At 52.0% G+C, this 20,282-nt stretch overlaps 1 protein-coding gene across 2 annotated transcripts in view; it reads right to left on the bottom strand.

The window, feature by feature from the left end:
* The window catches only part of RAP1A (RAP1A, member of RAS oncogene family), a 28,179-nt gene extending 10,008 nt beyond the window's left edge, over positions 1 to 18,171 (bottom strand). Inside the window, exons 1-3 of one of the 2 annotated variants that reach the window (XM_071449944.1) lie at positions 18,024 to 18,171; positions 4,052 to 4,121; positions 715 to 798 (exon numbers count right to left, since the gene is read on the bottom strand). In XM_071449944.1, the coding sequence (XP_071306045.1) occupies positions 715 to 771 (57 nt within the window). In that variant the 5' untranslated portion in view covers positions 772 to 798; positions 4,052 to 4,121; positions 18,024 to 18,171. Of the gene's footprint in view, positions 1 to 714; positions 799 to 4,051; positions 4,122 to 17,714; positions 17,736 to 18,023 lie in introns of those variants that run through there. The other variant, XM_071449945.1, reaches the window with a different exon arrangement.
* Between the last annotated feature and the right edge of the window lie 2,111 nt (positions 18,172 to 20,282).

Here is a 20,282-nt window from a genome sequence, read left to right as displayed (position 1 = left end):
ATTCTGCAGGTGATTTACCAGGATTGTTACCTGGCTGTGGCAGCAGAATGAACAACGAGGCAGGACATGAAAGCTGCTCAGCCATTATCATGCCCGTGACAAGGAACACTGCAGTTCCTTGTTGTAGATAACTCACACTTGACCAGTTCTTTGCCTCTCTGCTGGAGAGAGCTGCTTGGCTGGTGAGTGATAAATGGGTGACAGGAGTCTCTCTCACAGCGCTCACTATCAGCTCTGCTGTGGAAAGCTCTCCTTGGGAACAGGACAAGCACTCCAGGAGAGCAAAGTGCTGCTCCTCCCTCTCTGCAGGGGCTGTGGATGCTCCTCGGGGCTGCTGCTCTGAGCCAGCTGCTGACTCAGGATGGAAAACCCAGAGCCCTGGAGGTGTGCAGGGCTGAGCCCCAGCTCTGGGATTGATGCTGTGATCGATTCCAGCCAGATTTCCCTGCTGTGCCCCTGCCCTTTGAAACGCTCACAGATACTCAGCTCTGCACAGCACAGCACCCGTGCAGGAGGCAGACATGACACACTAATTAGCAGCAATTAATCACCTCTCCTGAGCCAGGGCACAGCTCCCCAGCACTGGCACAGTGGCTAGCGAGTCCTGGCACATCACAGGAGTGACCCAAGCTGCCCAGAGCAGCAGTGCCCCGCTGTGCAGGAAGCCAGGCAGCTGCAGGGCTGGGGAGGGCTCAGGGCTGGCCCCAGACTCACCAGAGCAGACTTGCCCACACCTCCTGAACCAAGGACCACCAGCTTGTACTCACGCATGGTGTGGGCTGTTCAGAGAGCAGCGACCTGAGGGCAGAGAAAAGGCAGAGTTAGAGCACAGAGCTGGGGGCTCCTGAGAGTGAGAGTGCCTTCAGTGCCCTTACTGCCAGCTTGGGTTTCATTTTCCTGAACACTCAGCTTGAGAAGGCCACTCTGAGAGCCCCAGGTCAGGGGAAATGGCCACAGCTGGGTCCTGCAGTGCTCAGAGAGGAAGAGGATGGAAACACCAGGGGACAAACACAGAGGCTGTGCCGGGCACCACGAGCTGCCACTGCCCGTGCTCTGCTTCCTCAGCCAGAGAGGAAGAGGATGGAAACCCAGGGGACAAACACAGAGGCTATGCCAGGCACTATGAGCTGCCACTGCCTGTCCTCTGCTTCCTCAGCCAGAGAGGAAGAGGATGGGAACCCAGGGGACAAACACAGAGGCTGTGCCAGGCACTATGAGCTGCCACTGCCCGTCCTCTGCTTCCTCAGCATTTCATGGCACCAACCAGAGCACGGGACAGGAAAATTAGAACAGAAAGAAGCAAGTCAAGAGGTTTCCTTCTCCCGTCCACCCCCAGCAGGGAGGGATTTAGGTCAGTGTTTTCTCTCTGGAAAAGGTCAGGCCCAGCAGACGGCTGCCAAGGCAGAGCTCTCTGCTCGCCCAGCACAGACTCTGCCTTTTTATGGAAATCTTGCAACTCCCTCAAGTCACTCTGCAGCAGCAGCAAACTTCTGGTGCTCCTCGAGATTCCCTGACAAATAAGGCAAATGACAAAGGCAGTGATAAACAGCGGCCAGAGTGTTTACAGAGCAGGCAGGCTGGGCTGTCCCTGCAGCAAACAATGAGCTCAGCGCCGAGCCCCTTCCGCAGGGCCGCGCTTCCTTCCCAAGTAAGGCTGCACACACACACCAGGCTGCAAACCAACCCTGCCACGGGACTGTGGGCTCCCAGATACAGCCTTGGGGAAGGAAAACGTCCTCCAAGGGCTTTGGTAGAGAAATGCACCCGGAGCCTGTGAAGAACAGGGGGTGTATTTTGTGTTTCCAGCGGCGCAGTGTGGACACCTCCCTGCCAACCTGGGTCTGGAGCTGATGCGATCACTGAACCGGGGCAGGGTCTCTTCTGCCACTTGGACTCCCAAGGGGAAGATGTAAAACAGAGTCCAGAGGAGCCCCGTGTGCTGCTGCTCACCCATCACCAGTCTGAGCTGAACTGGGACCAACAGGAGCTGGGGACCCCACTCAGCCCTCACCCCCAGCCTGTCCCATGGGCTCAGTGTCACCCAGGTACAAAAAACAAAAACATCCCACGGGCAGCTGGAGAGGGACACAGGTTCCTGTGATCAGTTTAGCACAACTTCAAACTGTTTTAAGGCAGAATAACAGAAGTAAAGGGCTTGCCTGTGCTGAGGCCCTGCAGTCACACAGCCGAGGGAAGCTGCCCTTCCCTCCTCCAAGCCCTGGGCAGGATTAAGGCTCAAGCAATCCGTGCAGCCCCTGTTCCAGGCACCTGGAGGAGCTTTCTCTCCAACTCTTGAAGCCCATGTGAGCTGCAGTTGCCCAACTGCAAATTGTGAAATCAACTCAGACTGAAAGGGGTTTTCCAGAAACTGCCCAAAGGCAGAGCAGGCATGGCTGTGCACTCCAGGACACTGACAACAGCTCTGGCTGAATTCTGGGAATGTAAGCTCTTCTGCTCGACCATTTCCCTGAGAAGTGACATTCACTTCCTTTCTTTCTAAAATCGTGATTTTGAATGGGAAGGAGAGGGGAATTCCAATTAACAATTTGTTTCCTCTTGATAATCCCTAAAAATTAAAAGCTGATGCATTTTTTATAAAGCATAAATGCAACTTATTGATCCAGTTTGTCTTCATCTCCCACAGTCTGTTCCACTAAAGAAAACCCAGAAAGCAATCATGCTAAGGGTTAAATTTAGCTGTGAACTATTTCACTTCTTATTTATAGTAGAAAATACTTGTGGGAAAGTTTAAGCTGGGAGCAGTACAAAACTAACTTCTCATTTCTTCTCTACAGAATTTGCTGATTTTTTTTTTTTCAGGTGCAACAGGAAACCAAGATCCTGAAAGGCACGAGCCTTATTACTGTAAACCCCACATGCCTTAATTATCTTGTAGCTCTTTCACAAGTATGTTAATGTTATCTGTTTATACAACATGAATAGAGTGCTCAAGAAATTACTATGCTGCATCCCAGCCAACTTTTCATTTGGCAACTGCTGAAGCCCACCTAAATACAGGCAGACACAGCAGCATTCATTTCCATCCAGAGCTCTCTGCAGCAGTCACATGCTGTGAAGGAACAGCTCCATTTCCAAGTGGAATTGAACTATGGCTGTTAAGTGTTCTTTAGAATCAGGAGAAGGGTATGATCACTACAGAGTGTAGAAAAAATTAACTGTAACTGTTGTGAAACTGGTCTCATCAGTTCAGAATGCCGTGGTGCAGGAATAAAGCAAAAGCTGAGTGTGTCTCCTTGCTCCCTGTGCCAGGCACAGCCCCTGAGCCCCAGCAGGACACGAGGGGCACAGAGCACGAGTGCCACCCCAGCACTGCCCTGGGCTGCAGCCCCTCTGCCCTCCATCACTCTCCCAACCACCTGCAGGGCAATGAATCACAGGGTTCTGCATCTACCATCACCAGAAAACTCTGCTCCTCCACCATCAGACACCTGACCCCTCAGAATCCAGCTGTGCTCTGCTTTCTTCATCAGGAGCTTCTCTGCTGCTGCCACCAGCAGGGCCCAGGCAGACAGAAATGGACTCTGACCCCTCACAGCAGCAGCCCCAGCCCCAGCTGCTCACAGAACAGCCAAGGGCTGAGCCCTGGAGCAGACAGAGGTGAAGAGCTGCAGGGTGTTTGTGTCAGCAGCCAGAGGCAGTGCAGGCACAGCACCCCTGAGGAGGACCAGGAGAGGGGATGCAGACGCAGCTGGAGCTGCAGCAGCCAGGCTGGCCCAGGCAGGAAGGAGCAGACTCAGAGGGTATTTCCCAAGCACGGAAGGAGCAGAGCTGGGGGAGGCCCTGGGGACGAGGGCTGAGGCCCCTCAGGACACAGACCTGGTGCAAAAGCAGTGAGCTGCTTCTGTTTCTAGAGTTTCAGCAGCTCATCAAGAAGGTCACAGTTTGGGCAGTGGGGAGAGAGAAGCGTGAAGCAAAATGAGCAAACACAGCACTGAAAGAGCGAGTGCAAGAACTTCACTGATCAATTACTCACTCCAATGTTCACAGAAATTTCATTTAAAATATGATGAGAACACTAAAAAACTCTTACCTTGGCATAAAAGATCTCTCATCAGTGTTAGCAGCTCTACTGAAGGTTCTTCCAGGCTCCCCACAAGGAACTGAAAAAAAGAAGAATTTCAAAAAGAGTTAACAGTTTCTCAAGTGTCAGCATTTGTGAAGCATCTCTGTAGTGCTTAAGCCAAAGCACCCAGCTCCTGGGGACTTCTCCTCCCTAGAACACTCCAAGACTTCACTTACACCAGACAAACTCCAACTAACCATGTTTGAGGTTGCATCAAGTTCTGCAACACCTACAAAGTGCAATTATTTTAGGGGATCCAGCAGGTTTGTGGCAGGAGCAGGATGAGCTTCAAGGTCCCTTCCAGCCCAAGGCATTCTGTGATTGTGGGGCAGTCCTGGACTCCCAGCAGCCCCATCCCCTGCCCCAGGAACCCGCTGGCTCCTTGTCCAAGAGTTTGAGAAGCTCCAACATTTCCAGTCCCCCAGCCTTTGCTCAGTAGCCCTGAGCAGCAGCAGAGCTGATATTCAGTGATCACAGCACTGGCTACACCTGCTGCTCTGACAGGAACAGTCCTGGCTTTCAGAGCTTCAGCACTTCATCCTTTCTTCTCAAGAGATAAAAAAAAGAATCAATTGCTCCTCTGGAACCATAGGAAGTTTAAATGAAAACCTAGTACCCTGGTTTTCTGAAAATATCCCTTTTTAGCAGCTCTGGAGTCACCTTGGAGTCACAGAAATCAAAATTGCCTTGTAAGAGATAACAGAAGCTCTCATAATCCTTGTCAAATATTTTTCCGAGTATAAGAGAAAGTGAGTCTAGAGGGCAGGGCTGGATGGGATATGGGGAAGAAATCCTTCCCTGGCACAGGGCGGGCAGAGCAGCTGGGGCTGCCCCTGGGTCCCTGGCAGTGCCCAAGGCCAGGAGCAGCCTGGGCACAGTGGAAGGGTCCCTGCCATGGCAGGGGGGCACTGCAGGGCTCTGAGCTCCCTTCCACCCCAGCCATTCTGGGATTTTCTCTGCAGTGCTGCCAGTGGCAGCTCCAGCACTGATGGCTCAGCAGCCCCTGCACCCAAAGAGCACAGCCTGAGCTTAAATGAGGTGAGAGAAAAGAAACGGAAAGAAGTGAGGCACAGAAAGGAGCAGCACAGAAACCACAGCAGCAGCTCCTAGAGACGGTGTGAGATGGCATCTGGAGGTGCAGCTCCTGCACCCCAGCACTGAGGGGCTCTGCTCCCTGCTCGTCCCCAGGAAGGTGCCCGGGGATGGAGGAAGGGGCAGCAAGGGGCACTCACCCGGCTGTGAGGAGGAAAAAAGGAACCACTCCGTGCTCGCACATCACTCACACCTGCCTGCCCCTGACTCTCAGCAGGACAGCAGAACATTGAACATATCCAGGGGAACAGTGGGGTCAGCTCCGTGCCCATCTGGAGAGAAGCACGGATGTGCTGGGCTGCAGCACCTCCCTCGAGGCTGGCAGTGCCAGCCCTGCGGCCGTGCCCTTCCCACTCCCGGATGAGAGGCAGGTTCCTGGGCTGCTGCAGCCACGTGTCCTGGCTATTTTAATCCTGGCAGTTCAATGCTAAATCGTGGCTACTATAAACAAACCTGTTTCATTCTCAACTTGGGAATGTTCTCCGTGCCAGTTTTCTTCAGTTACTATAAACTAGGCCATGGAAAGTGGTGGATTTTCTTTTTTTAAAAGTGTCAATTAAACATTGCTCAACAGTCTACCAAAACCCCTCCATTACTCAGAGCCATGTTGGCAAAACAAACCCAAACCCAGCACTTGTGCAAGGGGAAGATTTACAGCGATCAAAGCCACACTTGAACTGACAGATTCCCTCCAGAGTTAAAAAAAAAGAGTCCAAACAAACAGAGAGAGAGAATGATGCAGCAGCAAAGGCTGGAAACACCAGGCCAAGGATCCCCCCTTGAACCAGCCCTGGCTGTGCCCAAGGACAGCTCCACTCAGCACCTGCTCCCTCACTTGTTCTACACCGTGTCCAGAGGTGTTAAATCACTCAGTGAAGTCTGAAGCACACGAGACACTTCCCTAATGCTCACCAAAGCTGTCATCAATCACACAATGGCTCCAGAGCCGTGCAGGGAACAGGGAGTGCACCCCAATGGGGGATTGGCTGGAAATCCCACACTCCTCAGCAGATAGCAGCCCTGAGCAGCAGCAAGGCAAACACTGGCAGAGATTACCCTGCTAGTTAGCAAGGAGTCTGTTTAATTAATACAAATTACTGCCATGGGCTCACTTGTTCACAAAACGAGCCCCTTCTCCAAGGCAGTCAAACTCCCAGGCTTCAGGGCACAGGGAAAACCTCCTCCACCTTTCCTGAGGCCGCCAACACCAGAAAAATGAGAGGGAAGAGAAAAACAAAAGACTAAAAGACCAGACTAAGCAGAAAGCAGGACTTCAATGTGACTTCAAAAGCACAGTTTGACAAACTTCCGCTCCCAGACGCTGCATTATTTTCTTGCTCATTATCACTGCGGTCTCTGACACCAAAGCAAGTGTGTTTTAGGCATTAACATTACATAAGAGGCAACATTTTATAATTTGTGCCAGAAATCCCAGCCTCAGTTTTGTAATTTTAACACCAAAATCATTATAATTTCCACTGCCTGCTTTCAGCATCACATCAAATACCAATCAAGGCAACAAATGTTAATTAGCTATGCACAAGCCTGCTGTGGGATGAGTCATGACCCCACTGAGGTGCATTCCTGATACTGGAACATACAGGCTGTCCCTTGTCCAAATCATCAGCAATCCAAGTGTAAATGTATTTTCCTTTCGTTTTTCAGGTGACAAATAACCCCAAAAAGACACAGCAAGAAGCAAACACAGAAAACAAAGCTGGTGACAAGGCAAAAAAGCAAACAGGTACGTGAGAGCACGGGGGAACGGCACTGGCCAGAGGCGTTATCTGAAGAGCTCCATCAGAGCAGCCTTCAAATCTTGCATCCATTCCCCAAACTCCCGGCCCAGGTGTGTGCAGCTCAGAGCCACATCCCAGTCACCCCTTTCTGCAGCACTCCACATCCTCCTGGAGCCTGGGAGGGCCATAAAGGCCTGGGCAGAGAGTAAAGTCCTCCAGCAGCAGAGCCCTGAGCTGGAGCTTCCAGCAAATTAACTGCAGCCCACACAAACACGGCCTGAGACAAACTCCTTGGGAAACAGCAATAATTCTGCCATTGGAAATAGTCATTTTGTGCACAAACACTCTGGGATTGATCCTCCTCAGCCTGTAATCTTTTGTGCAATCGGCTTCATGCTGAACCTGCAATTTCAAATAACATAATGTTAACTTCTATGGAGGTGGCTGCCTAATTATTCACTGGAAATTGCTCTGCCATAGAAGCTCTCCAGGCAAGGAACAAGGGCTCTGGGCAGCTAAAGCCTGCCATGCTGAAATGGCTAATTTATTTTTTGTCCTATTGCTCTGCACTTGCACAAAGTTGCTAGGGACATGTGCCAGCCAGACAAAGGCAGGGGAAAGGAAGCCAGCAGCACAACTCGGAGCCCAACACACTCTGCATCCCCAAATTAGAACAAAGCCCTACGTCAGGGGCTGGAGCTGGCAGCTCCCCTCCAGCCAGACTGCAGCACTCTGCACATTAATGCCAACGAGAGCTGCAGGCAGGACCCAGCCCTGAGCACACCCAGGCAAACACCCTCTGCTCAATTCCCAGCATCTGGAAGGGTTTGAGAGCAGGGAGGGCAGGGATGGCAGGGACTGGGAGGGCACAGCTCCTCCCAAGCACCACCATGGCCGCATTCACCATTTCTCCTTTTCCATGCAGCCCCATTGGAGCAGTTCAGCAAAGGGCTTTACACCACTCACAGGAGTTCTCCACGGCTTTTTTTGGAAGAAAAAATGAAAAAACCACTTTCTTTCCCCCTTCCTCATCAGCCAAAGATGTAAACATTAAAGGGCAAATCTGCCATTAGACACAGCAGCCGCTCAGGGCACTTCCTCCTTTTGCTGCCTATCACATCCACAACTTGCCACTGATTTTTAAACCCTGTAAAGTTTTTCATTCCTCTCCACTTCCTTTAGTGGAAAAAATATCCTGACCTTTTATAAAACAGATTAAATTCCAGACAGACCTGAGGAGGCTCAGTCGTAGCAAAGACCAACTCCATTCTACTTGGAAGGAATAACTTGTTGTGCTGATAGTAGCTTGGCAACATTCGCCACTATTCTTCCTGGTTTATATAATTAAGAGTAAATAAGTGACATGAGGTAGATAGATTGCCACTGAAAGTTCAGCTTGCACTTTAATTATTTCATTTCTGCAGCAGTAGTGACGAGACATTGGCCATGAAGCCCAGTCTGAGCTTACTTGGTCAGTAAAATGTAATGGAGACAAGAAGCATAAAAAATGTAATGGAGACAAGAAGCTTCCAGGCCACTAAGGGCTCTTTGAAACCTCTCAGTGAAGCTGGAGAGGTTCAAACTGCTCTTCCCATGTATTTCAAGCTGACATTGGGCAGGTTAGGATCAGGTATTGGGAAGAAAATCTTTACTCCAAGGGCAGTGAGGCCCTGGCATGGAGCAGCTGTGGCTGCCCTGGAGCCCTGGCAGTGCCCAGGGCCAGGCTGGAGCACTGGAGAGGGGAAGGGGTCCCTGCCCAGGCACTGGATGGGCTCAAGGTCCTTCCAACCCAAACCATGCCATGATTCCATGACTTCCACCCAGCAGTGATAAATCCTAGGACTAACACCAAGCCTCTAAACAAACACGGGGCACATCCCAGCTCTTGAGGGCTAACTCACAAATCCCAGAAAATGCTGAGATTCTTTAAATCCGCCTGGCACAGCTGCAATAATCTGTGTTTGTACGCTGGATGTGAGCGTGCAGCCCGTTCTAAAGGTCAGCTCTGCACGTGCAGCCCAGAGGTTTCCACTTGCCACGAGCAACCAGCCCCCCCATTCCCACGCACCCGCCGCTCATTAAACGCCTCTTTTAACAGCAATTTCCAGAATGAAAAGCCCCACTGACCATATGGCCACTTATTAATACTACATTTGTTTATCAGTTTAAATAAACCCCCTGCAGCAATGAGCATCCGTGTAATGAGGACTTAAACACAGCTCACAAGGGAAGTTCTGGCACTGCCAAGTGGGACTGCACCTCCTCAATGCTTTTCAGGGCAGATTTCAAGGCTCGATAGGAACCTGAATGGCAGTGAGTGCACAGAATTAACTGCAAATAGAGGGGAAAGTAACAGTTTCATTACGTTTCGTAAAGAAATTAAGTTATTTAATGCGGTGCTTAATCCTCCAGTACTTAGCTCAGCCCCTTAATGCTGCTTCCTGGAACCCTGGGCCAGAGTGGGGGTGGAAACTGAATTTTCTTCTACAGCGAAAATGAAACTTTCTTCTGTGTGAAGGTTTTAACTCAAGGAATATTCAAACAGTTATTAACACTTCAGTGCCACAGCAAGAGCTTCAAGACCAGAGGGGTTTTAACCAAACCACTGCCAGGCCTGGCCTCTGCACCAGGGCTTCTCTGAAGTTTCTTAATCCTCCTGAACCTGCTTAAAAGGGCAAAACTCCTTTGACAACTCATCCTGGAATTTCCTTTATGGTGGAAAAAAAAGGTGACATTAAAGGAGACAGCTCTGATAGTTTAATCAGTTTTATAGGAGCCATTTCAGTATTTATAGGTCAAGCTTGATTACCACCAAACCAGACAATTATAGAGCAGCCTTTAACCAGCAGCAAGGCCAGGCTGGGGCAGCAGAGGGGCTGCCTGTGGCTCACACATGGCACCCTGAGCAGCAGCCAGTGCTTCCCTGCACCTCACCAACACCACGGAAACAGCAGCCAAAGGAGCCTCATTTTAGGATGTGCCTTTGAAATGACAAAGTGTAGGGCAAGGGAAAAAAAAAAAAATGCTCTCTCCCACACGAGTATTTGAATGTGTCAAACACACAGCCTGGGGACAGGAGGCTCTGCACTCGGCAGGACCTGGGCACGCAGCTCCCTTCATCTGAGTGCAAATTGCCATCTCCACGAGTTCTGCGCCTTCCTCGCGGTGAGGACACCTCCCACCAAAGTTAAAACTTCCACTCATCTCTTTTCTGGAGTAAGTCTGCAAACAGAGCATCAGCCCAACCCATGCCCTCAGCACCGTGCTACCACCATGGTTTTCAAAAGTTCCTAAATCTGTTCCAACTTCCACCCATGGAGATGCAGGGGATGTGAACCTGGCATGAAAAGGACAAGGGGAGTTACAGCCTGAAAAGGACAAGGGGAGTTAAAACAAGAAAAGGACAAGGGGAGCTACAGCAAGAAAAGGACAAGGGGAGTTAAAGCAAGAAAAGGACAAGGGGAGGTACAGCCTGAAAAGGACAAGGGGAGGTACAGCCTGAAAAGGACAAGGGGGAGTTAAAGCAAGAAAAGGACAAGGGGGAGTTAAAGCAAGAAAAGGACAAGGGGAGCTACAGCCTGAAAAGGACAAGGGGAGTTAAAACAAGAAAAGGACAAGGGGAGTTACAACCTGAAAAGGACAAGGGGAGCTACAGCCTGAAAAGGACAAGGGGAGGTACAGCAAGAAAAGGACAAGGGGAGCTACAGCAAGAAAAGGACAAGGGGAGTTAAAACAAGAAAAGGACAAGAGGAGCTACAGCCTGAAAAGGACATGGGGGAGTTACAGCAAGAAAAGGACAAGGGGAGGTACAGCATGACAAGGACAAGGGGAGTTACAGCAAGAAAAGGACAAGGGGGAGGTACAGCCTGAAAAGGACAAGGGGGGGTACAGCATGACAAGGACAAGGGGAGCCCCAGCACCCAGCTCTGCAGGTCAGCTTCATCCTCCTGACACCTGCTAAGCCACCCAGCACCCAGCTCAAGTTTGCTCTGCTGCCAAATGGATTTGGACTCGATGTTGTGTTTATGGCCAGGGTTTGGGCAAACAGCTCGTTTAACAGAGGCTGCAAAGCACTGAAATTACAGAAAAAAGGACAAGACCCACTTTCTCAGAATCACACCACCAAGGAAAGTGCCCTGAGGCATTACAACATCTGTTTGATCATTTCAAATGGGATTCCTGAAAAAAGCTCCGACTGCATTCTAGTGATCAATAGGCCAATGCAGTGTATTCACAAAACAAGGCAAAGCCATAATAATATTGTAACCTCCACAACTTCGTAAGTGATCTGATGAGTTAAAAGCCCTGAATGCATAAATATTTCATGAGAAAGGCTGTCTGGAACCACTTCAGTCGGTATCTTTAATCTTAATGTTATTTTCAGCTACAATTAGTGTTATAATCTAAAGCAGAAAGCAACAATTGGCTAAATTTATTTCATCTTCACCCATATTTACTTCATAAATCCAGCAAGTTTTCTGTTCTTCAGGCCTGATACCCACTAACTGTTACTCAGCACAGGACTGACAAACACATCAAATCTCAGGGTAAAGCAAGATGTGCAGGAATGAGACTGTTACACAAAAAAAGGAGAATTGCACCAGAAATAGCCTTACCCCGTGAACTATGAGTTACTTTTAACTATCACGTGGTGAGTGGCGTATAAAAAGATATTATTCTGCATGTCAGCTGTCTGTAATGAAAGTTTTCCTCTTCTCAGCTGCCCCTCCCTACAACTTCAAGTTTATTTGCATGAGAGAAAAGAATATTGCATAAAAATACAACATAAAAGGCACTGCATCCAATACATGCAGCTGAAGTGCTCCTCCCACGCCCTGGCTGCTTTTAAGGGTCTATTTCCAGCTGAAAACGTGGGAAATGCCTGATGGCACAGAGATTCCTGCCCGGGACACAGAGCTGCAGCGGGGATGCTCGGAGGAGCAGCCTGCGCTGCCCTCAGCTCACAATGCCCCCACTCCAACGGGACAAGTTCACATTTTTGCAGCATTAGAACACTGCAGAACACAACATCATTGAATCCAGCAAATATTTCCACTAAAAAAACCACCCAAAACATTCCAGCCAGCCTTGAACGTGCAGCCATTGACCAGGGAAATGCAAGTGTCCGCTTCCCTGCAATGCTTCAGCAAGCAGCAGTTATGCAACGAGCCCACTGACAACCACGCTCCCAGGTGCAGAACATTCCCAAATGCAGGGTTCTGACAAAGCAGCAATTCCTATCACAGCAATGCTCACCCTGCTCCTTGCATAGGGCACATTTCTGAGTGCATTCTGCCTCTCTGGAGCAATGCATGAAGATTTGTTTCAGCCCCAACACGGCCACTGCTGTGGGTGCATCCAGACCTCTTGCCTCAGTGCCCCAGATGGATTTAAGTATTTTCCATCTTATCAATGTTCACGATAAATAACAAACCAAAATGCCTCGGGCCACCTGCTCAACAGGACTGCCATTGCCTGGCTCCCCACATTTTAAGTTAAGCAAAGTCAAAGAGGTGAAAGAGCCAAGCCAGGCACCTGCAGCCACAGGCTGTGAGCAGCCCTGGAGATTCCTTTTTGGTTGTTTTTCCTGTTTCCCGTTTCTTCCCCGGTACAAAAGCCCAATGCAGGGTCAGAGTCCCCTCAGACTGATGACTCTGTTCACCAAAAGAAAGCAACCAGCAGTTTCCAAAGCATGCCAAGTCTGCTTTTGTCAGCATCTGGACTTCCCAACCAAAACCACCCAATGGGTGCCTTTCGCTGGGTTCAGGTGAAGCCAGGGCAGCTGCAGTGAGGAAGTGCCTGTTCAGGTATAGCAGGTCTTTCCCAACTCCCAATACCTGCTGGAGCACTCGCAGCAGGGAGCAGAGCACACATCAAAACATCCAAACACCGTCTTTATGTGGCCACCCGACCTGCTCCAGCAGCTGAGAAAGAGCCCCAGCCCTGCCCTGGGCCCTGCTGCCACAGGAGAAACAGAACCAGGCACTTCTGAGCTCACCGTCACCCAGGGGTGCTGCCTGCATGGGCCTCTGAGCACAGCCTCAAATACAGAAGTTACAGACCCAAAAGGACTGGAGATCCACTGAGGGATGGGTTCTGGAGTCCCATTTGCTCCCACACACACCCCTAAGGATCTTCCCACAGCACATGAATGCAATTTAAGTTTAAACACAGCATTTCTGATCAGGAATGTAACGCTCAGTGCCTCCTCCTTGAGCACCATCCTTCTTCCCACAGTCTCCTCATTTTAATATCGTTAAATGGGTTTCTCTACACAACTTCATTACTGCAGTATTTGCAAGGGAAGGAGTGATCTCTCAGGAACCAGTTCCCGTCCCTCTGCAGATCAAAACCTGTTTCACAGCAGACCTGGGAGTGGAATGGCACCAGAGATGCAGCACAGAGTGCTCCAGTGTAAAAACCTGGTACCAAGAGCTGAGCAGGCCCAGGTGTGTCCTGGCTGATGCTCTGCTGTCACTGGGTCCCCTTTCCTTCAGAGAGGAGCTCAGAAAACAGGCACTAATTAACAAAATTATGCTATCACAGGAAATAACAGGAAGCTTCTCATAATGAGCCATTTAGCTCTGAAGGGTTTCAGTCAGACATGTCAAACCAGCTCACAGAGGATGTCAACAGCACCAGCACACAGCCAGCTGAAAAACAACCAGCAGAGACCCTCAAGCTGCTGCAAGACAGGCAGCTCCAGGTAACTCTCATGAACACAGGCTGGTCCTTGCAAATAGCAGCCTGGTACCTCTGAGACCCAATGCCACCCATGTGAACAATTCTGGCACCGGAATGAGGCACAGGGCACGCTCCTGCCAGCAGTCACCAGAGCAGCCTGCAGCAGCACCAGGCTGCAGGACACTGCCCTGCTCAGGGCTGGCAGCAGCTGCAGGCTCCTGCTCTCTGCTCCCCCAGCAGTGCTGCTGGCACAATTGATGTGCATATTCCCCACTCCTCTTTCATCCTTTCTCCTCTGCTGCCACAGTCCAACAGGGCCTCGCTCACCCAGCACAGATGGTTTGCACCCCAGCGTTGGTGCTGGAGACTCTGAACTGCATCAGCCGGGCTCCCACTGGGCTCTTGCTTCCAAGGGGCTCTGAGTGCTCAGCAATGAAGGTTCCACAATGGGAAGCAGAGGGTTCAGTGTCTGCCTTGCCTTCCTCCCCTCCCAGGGGTGAGTAACCCACTTCAGCTCCATGCCACCACCTCCACTGAGACCTCCTGCGCCTGATGCTGCCTGCCAGGACCTGCAGGGAGCCCAGGGAAGGATGCAGAGGGACTGTTCACATCTCACACAACTTCTAACACCTGAGACAGGCGGGACCAAGTAGGAGAGCTCAGCGACATGAACAGCTCTTTCTTCTTTCAAAGAAGACTTTGGGACATCCTTTTACTTATCTCTGCCATTAGGTGTCATGTTTCCAGCAGCAGCAGCAACTTTCCTGAAGAGCAAACACAAATGCCTACAGGAAAACTTCACCCCGGGATTTAGAAGCACCCTTTTAAGAAGACACTTTCATTAAAATTCTGTTTAATTTCCAACTAACTATTAAATAATAGAGTAAAAGAAAATAAATAACTACTTCAGTACACAAAGTTATAAGAAGTGACTGATGTTCAACACTAATGTGGCTCATCAGAAATGAAAAGAAAATGATAAAATATTAAGTCTCCCATATTACCCTAAAACCCAAAAGTTTTGATCAGGATCCACAGCCAAAGCCAGCTAAGCTGATTTTGGCAAGGCTGAAAGTAGCACTGGATGAAGGATAATTCTGAACTTCAAACAGCTACACATAAAAAACACTTCAAATATAAAGCCTGAAGGTTTGAACTTATGTATGTTCAAAAGACACACTTTGTTTTCTCTAGGAAAGCAGATAACCGGTTCCTGTTGTCAGAGCATTAGGATTCCTCTTGAAGACGATTTTTTAGAGCCTGCAGAGCTGCACAGAAGCAATCTGCTCTCTAAACACCGAGCACGAGCTCCGAGTGCCACTGAGTGCGCCGTGCACGTGCAGGGGACAAGAGAAAGCACTGCAATATAAAGTACAAACAAATGCTTGGAGTTGTTTATGCCCAGGACGATGATTCAATATACAATTAAAACTTTAATGTTCAAGCACATCCACATGTTACCCTCCTGCCATTTAATTACTTTTCAGTTTTTTTAAGAACAGTCCTCAGACTGGCTGAGCAGCCAAGAAATGCATCACTAATAACCCACATCTGTATATTTGCAACTTATGGCTTCAAATATAAACTGCTCCAATGCTCTGTGTAAACACGGGCCTCCAAACAAAAGCATTAACCTGTCACTGGACTTAGGCCGTGCGAGTAATTCAGCCCGTTTGGCAGGAGATCCTCTCAAACCTCCAGCAAAGCTACTTACCCTGAGAACAGCCACGCCAGGGCCAGACACGTGATGGCAGGATCCTTCCTGGGAGCCCTGGGCTGCCAGCCTGGCTGGGGCACAGCTGGGCCTGGGCTGGCACCGAGGATCCCCAGCCCTGCAGTGCTGGGAATCACCAGCACAGGCTGCCCCACAGCTTCTGGCATCTCCAGCACAGGCTGTGGGCAGGAGCTGGGCATCCCCAGGACCAGGCTGGGAGCTGGAGCTGGGCATCACCAGGCACAGGCTGTGAGAAGGAGCTGGGCATCCCCAGGCACAGGCTGGGAGCAGGAGCTGGGCATCACCCCCAGGACCAGGCTGTGAGCAGGAGCTGGGCATCCTCAGGCACAGGCTGGGAGCAGGAGCTGGGCATCCCCAGGACCAGGCTGGGAGCAGGAGCTGGGCATCCCCAGGCACAGGCTGGGAGCAGGAGCTGGGCATCACCCCCAGGACCAGGCTGGGAGCAGGAGCTGGGCATCCCCAGGCACAGGCTGTGAGCAGGAGCTGGGCATCACCCCCAGGACCAGGCTGGGAGCAGGAGCTGGGCATCCCCAGGACCAGGCTGTGGGCAGGAGCTGGGCATCCTCAGGACCAGGCTGCCCTGCAGTGCTGGGCATTCCCTGCCACAGGCTGCCCTGAGCAGGAGCTGGGCATCACCCCCAGGACCAGGCTGGGAGCAGGAGCTGCTCTGGAGCTGCTCTGGAGCTGCTCTGGAGGGATAACTCCGCTCCTCACCAGCATCAGGCAGTGCCAGCACTGCGCATGAAAACAGATTTTTATTTTTAGAAGCGGCGCGAGCACAGCACTTCCTGGCGGCTCCACCTTGAAGAACGACAGACGCTCTGTCACCCTCCATTCCAAAAGCAGCATTTCACAACTTCTGCTACCTGCCACAACACAGGGAGGCAAGGGACAATCTGCTGAGAATGGCAAGTGACAGTTTCCCAGTTTGTAACTTGGCACTAAGAACTTCTGTTGGAATCTGTTGCCAGTCTTCGCTCACATCAATAAATCGATGCCTTTTTTCCTGCCATGGGGATGAACTGAACATAAAATATTTTTATTTATGACAGTGATTTTTTCCATAGCAACCGGATGTGAACATGGCATTCCTGGAGCAATGAAGTCACTATAGCAACGTGATAATGATGTCAGAATAATCAGACAGCATTTCATACTTGTGAATTACATGGCTTCTGTGAATTCAGAAAGTTGCAGAGACCACTAGAGCAAGAGTGCTCCATCTGGTACTTCCCTTTAACTTGCCTGGTTTTGGATAACTTCTCATTAAAGGCACAGAGCTTTGCTAATGCACCATTTTCTGTTTCTCCAAGCCTCATCCATTACTTCCTGAAAGTCTCACAAATTCCCGCATTAAAACCCGAGGATCCGCTACACCAGGGAGAATTACTGGCACACCATTTCAGCATGAAAAAAGCAATGACACAAATCACAACAGTGAAACATTTCACAGCAGACAGGCACTGTCAGCTGAACAGACGCGCTCCTCAACTCTTCAAATAATCTGGTGTCTCCTTGCGGGGAGCAACACAACTACTCAGAGAGAATTACAGCAGCAACAGAAATTACAGAGCGCCGATACAATACTCCGAAGGCAGACAGGCGTTTTCCAGTCAAACAACTATTTTAAGAAATATTATCTCTGCTGTCAAGCTACTGAAAGGAAAAAACCCAGAGTTTTCATGGTTTGCCCTTCCTGTTTGCAGCTCTTTCCAAGCTGTGCGCAAAGCAAGACCCAATTCCAGCTCTGTGTCAGTCGGAGCTGGCTCGCTGTGTCCAAACCCCAACCCTCCCACTGAGGAGGAATCCCTGCACCAAGCCCACACGTTCTGGACCTCAAATATCGCCAGCAGAGACACCAACTAACGAGAAGTACCTAAACACCAAAGTTTCCATATGCAGAGAGCAGCTTCTCTTTAAAGCGACCGAAGGAAGTGCAAGAACCCTTTTCAGAGCTGAGGTGGTCTGAGACAACCGGTCCCTGGGAGTGGAGGAGAATGATGGGCTGGGAGGATGGGTTGGGAGGATGAGGACGGACGGGAGGATGAGGACGGAGCGGAGGATGAGGACGGACGGGAGGATGAGGACGGACCAGCCCGCTGCTCCACGTGGCTCACGGGGGGCTCCCCCTGGCTTGTCCCACCTGCCCAAACCTCCTGCCGCCCACCCGGGCCGCGAAGCGGAGCGGCTCCTGCAGCCTGCGCTGCCGTGCCCCGTGTCCCGTCCCGCCGTGCCCTGTGCCAGCCCCCCGGCCGTGCCTCCAGCCTCGCTGTCCCTTCAGCTCCGTACGAGCCCCGCGCCCCTGCCCGGAGCGGGGAGCGGGGAGCGGGGCCGCCCCGCACGCACCTGCCCGCAGCAGCACCGCGACAGTTCCGCTTACCGCCGGCGGCCCGCCCGGTGCCGCACAAGATGGATGTCCGGCGGGGCTGGGACGGGACCGGCCGGGCAGGACGGGGCCGGGGCCGGGCCAAGCCGCCTCCCCCGCGCTCCGGCCGGGCCGCGGGCAGGGAGCGCCCGGCGCGGCCCCGCTGCCACCGCCCGGCCCCGCCGGACTCCGGCCCGGCCCCGGCCCCTGCCCCGCTCCGCCCGGCCCGCGGCCTCGCCAGGCCCCGCCGGGAACACCCGCGGCCGCCGCTTCCCCCGCCGCCGCCCCGGCCCGGCCCCGGCCCCCGCCGCCTTCCCCGCTCACCACCGCCCCCGGGCCGCCTCCCGCCGCCGCTCCGCCGCCGCTGCGGGCCGGGGCTGGGGCTGGGGCTCCGCTGCTGCCGCGGCCGCTGCTGCTGCTCTGCGCGGCGGCGGCGCCGCTCCGCTCCGCCCTCCGCGGCCCGGGGAGGAGCCAGCGGCGGGCGGGGACGAACGGGCCCCGCAAAAGTTCCGGGAGGCCCGGGCAGGTGTGGGGCCGGGTTGGGTCTGTCCCGCGGGACCGGCTCCGTGCCGGGCATGGGCACCCGGCGGGACCGGGCCGGGCCCCTGGTGCGGGGCTGGAGCGTGTCCGGGGCAGGGAGCGGAGTCGGGAAGGGGCTGGAGCTCCGGGAGCGACTGGGAAGGGGCTCAGCCTGGAGAAAAGGAGGCTCCGGGGGGACCCTGTGGCTCTGCACAGCCCCTGCCGGGCAGGGACAGCCGGGGGGATTTGGGGTCTCACCCCAGGGAACAGGGACAGGAGCGGAGGGACCGGCCTCAGGCTGGGCTGGGGAGGGCAGGGTGGATTTTGGGGGAAATTCCCCATGGAAAGGGCGGACAGCAAGCGGGGTGACTGGGCTGAGGGAGTTTCCGTAGGGAGATGATGCTGCACTGCTCACACCGGACAGGACAAGAGTCACCAGGAGGTCACCACAGGGCTCAACAACACCACCACACCTCCTTCACCCCTTAAACAGCTTCTCTTGAAACACAACACTTCAAACATTTTATTTGTTTAGAAAAGCGTGAAAAGAAAGAACTGTAACATTGAAGTGAAGTATGCATACAATTGACAAGAAACAGACAAAACGCGGGAAGAGGAAACGGCGCATGAATGGGAACAGCATGAAAATGTCCTGATGGTGTTTTTGTCACTGAGGCTTGTAAGTGACACACAGGGAGGATCAGCTCAGGAGTCCAGCACAGTCACTGATCTGGGAGATCACTTCATCAGCCCCAGCTTCAACTATAATTCAGCTCTAAACTGCACACTCCAGAAAAGCTATGTCAACAGTCAATAAATTTCAGGGCTTTCTCTCCTCATTAGTAATGTACAAATTCCCCAGGAGCAGCTGTAGTCGCTCCCATGGTTGCGATGCCCAGCTCTCCACGAGGTGCAGAGGGATCCCTCGTGTTTCCAGGCACTGTCACCTCCTCACATAACCGGGAACAGGACCAGGGCTGCAGCCTCAGTCCCTGGGGATGCTCCTGGCGAGGCTGCAGAGGACAGTGCCAGCAGCAGGCACACGCCCAGGGGCCTCACCACACTCCTCCATCACTGCTTGCAAAACTTCAGGGACACGAGCAGATCCACTGAGGTCTGAGGCTACACCAACAATGTTTTAGCAGTCATGCTGCCTTTCGTCCAGAACGCCAACAAAAATGCTAAATATTACTTGTCTGGTTGTACAGAAAACGAAGATGAAATGACTTATCCAAAACCCCCAGCAGTGAGCGGCCGGGAGACACACAGAGCTCAGAGTCCCCACTCACCCTCTGTAAGTGAACCTGCTCCAGTTCTCCCTCTCACAGCTTTGTGTGTGCAGCAGAAATAAACACACAGCGCAGATTTTGCTGCCAGGTACAGCGTGCGGCTGCTGATAGCGATCTGTCAATCCCTGTTTTGATGGCTGAAGAGGCGTCTCCTTCCCCGGGGACCACCGAGAGCAGGTGAATCAGGTGAATCTCTGCTTGATGGGAGCCTCTGGAGGCAGGGCAGTGCCAGCAGAGGATTTCCACACTTGTCTCTGCAGGACTTGGCGGCCCCAGCAGAGAGAGGCTCAGGCACAGGGGGACGGTCGGGGTGGCAAAAGCATCTGCCTTCAAGGATGCTCAGCACTCGTGGTTGAGCGACTTGTTTCTTCAGATGTTATCGTGAAATCTGTGAACTTAGCTCAGTGTTTAAAAACATGAGGCTGTGTCTGGAAAACAGGCAGGGGCAAAATATCAGCAGTAACTTCTGTTTTAAAAGGCTGCGTAAAAACATATTCCCGTGGGCAGAAACTGCAAGGGATGCAATTCCTTTAACAGGCTCAGTGTACATGGAAATGTTTGAGCATTCTGCAAGGCTTTACCCCAAATTTCCTTTGAAATTAAAGCTTTAACAACCTTTACCCCAAATATCAGCACATTTGCAGCTTTTCCCACTGAGCACTGACTGAAGAGTTTTATTGTATCCAAGAAATCACACACTTATCTCTTTCATGGCTTGTGGAGCGTCTTCCAAGTTTCAGAACAATGAGGGTCCAGGCACACTGAGGGCCTGACT

This window comes from Agelaius tricolor, unplaced genomic scaffold, assembly GCF_023055355.1.
Source record: "Agelaius tricolor isolate 1412-34295 unplaced genomic scaffold, bAgeTri1.0.p SCAF_30, whole genome shotgun sequence".
NCBI classification, from domain to species: Eukaryota; Metazoa; Chordata; class Aves; order Passeriformes; family Icteridae; genus Agelaius; species Agelaius tricolor.
This window is presented reverse-complemented; position numbering and strand designations above follow the sequence as displayed.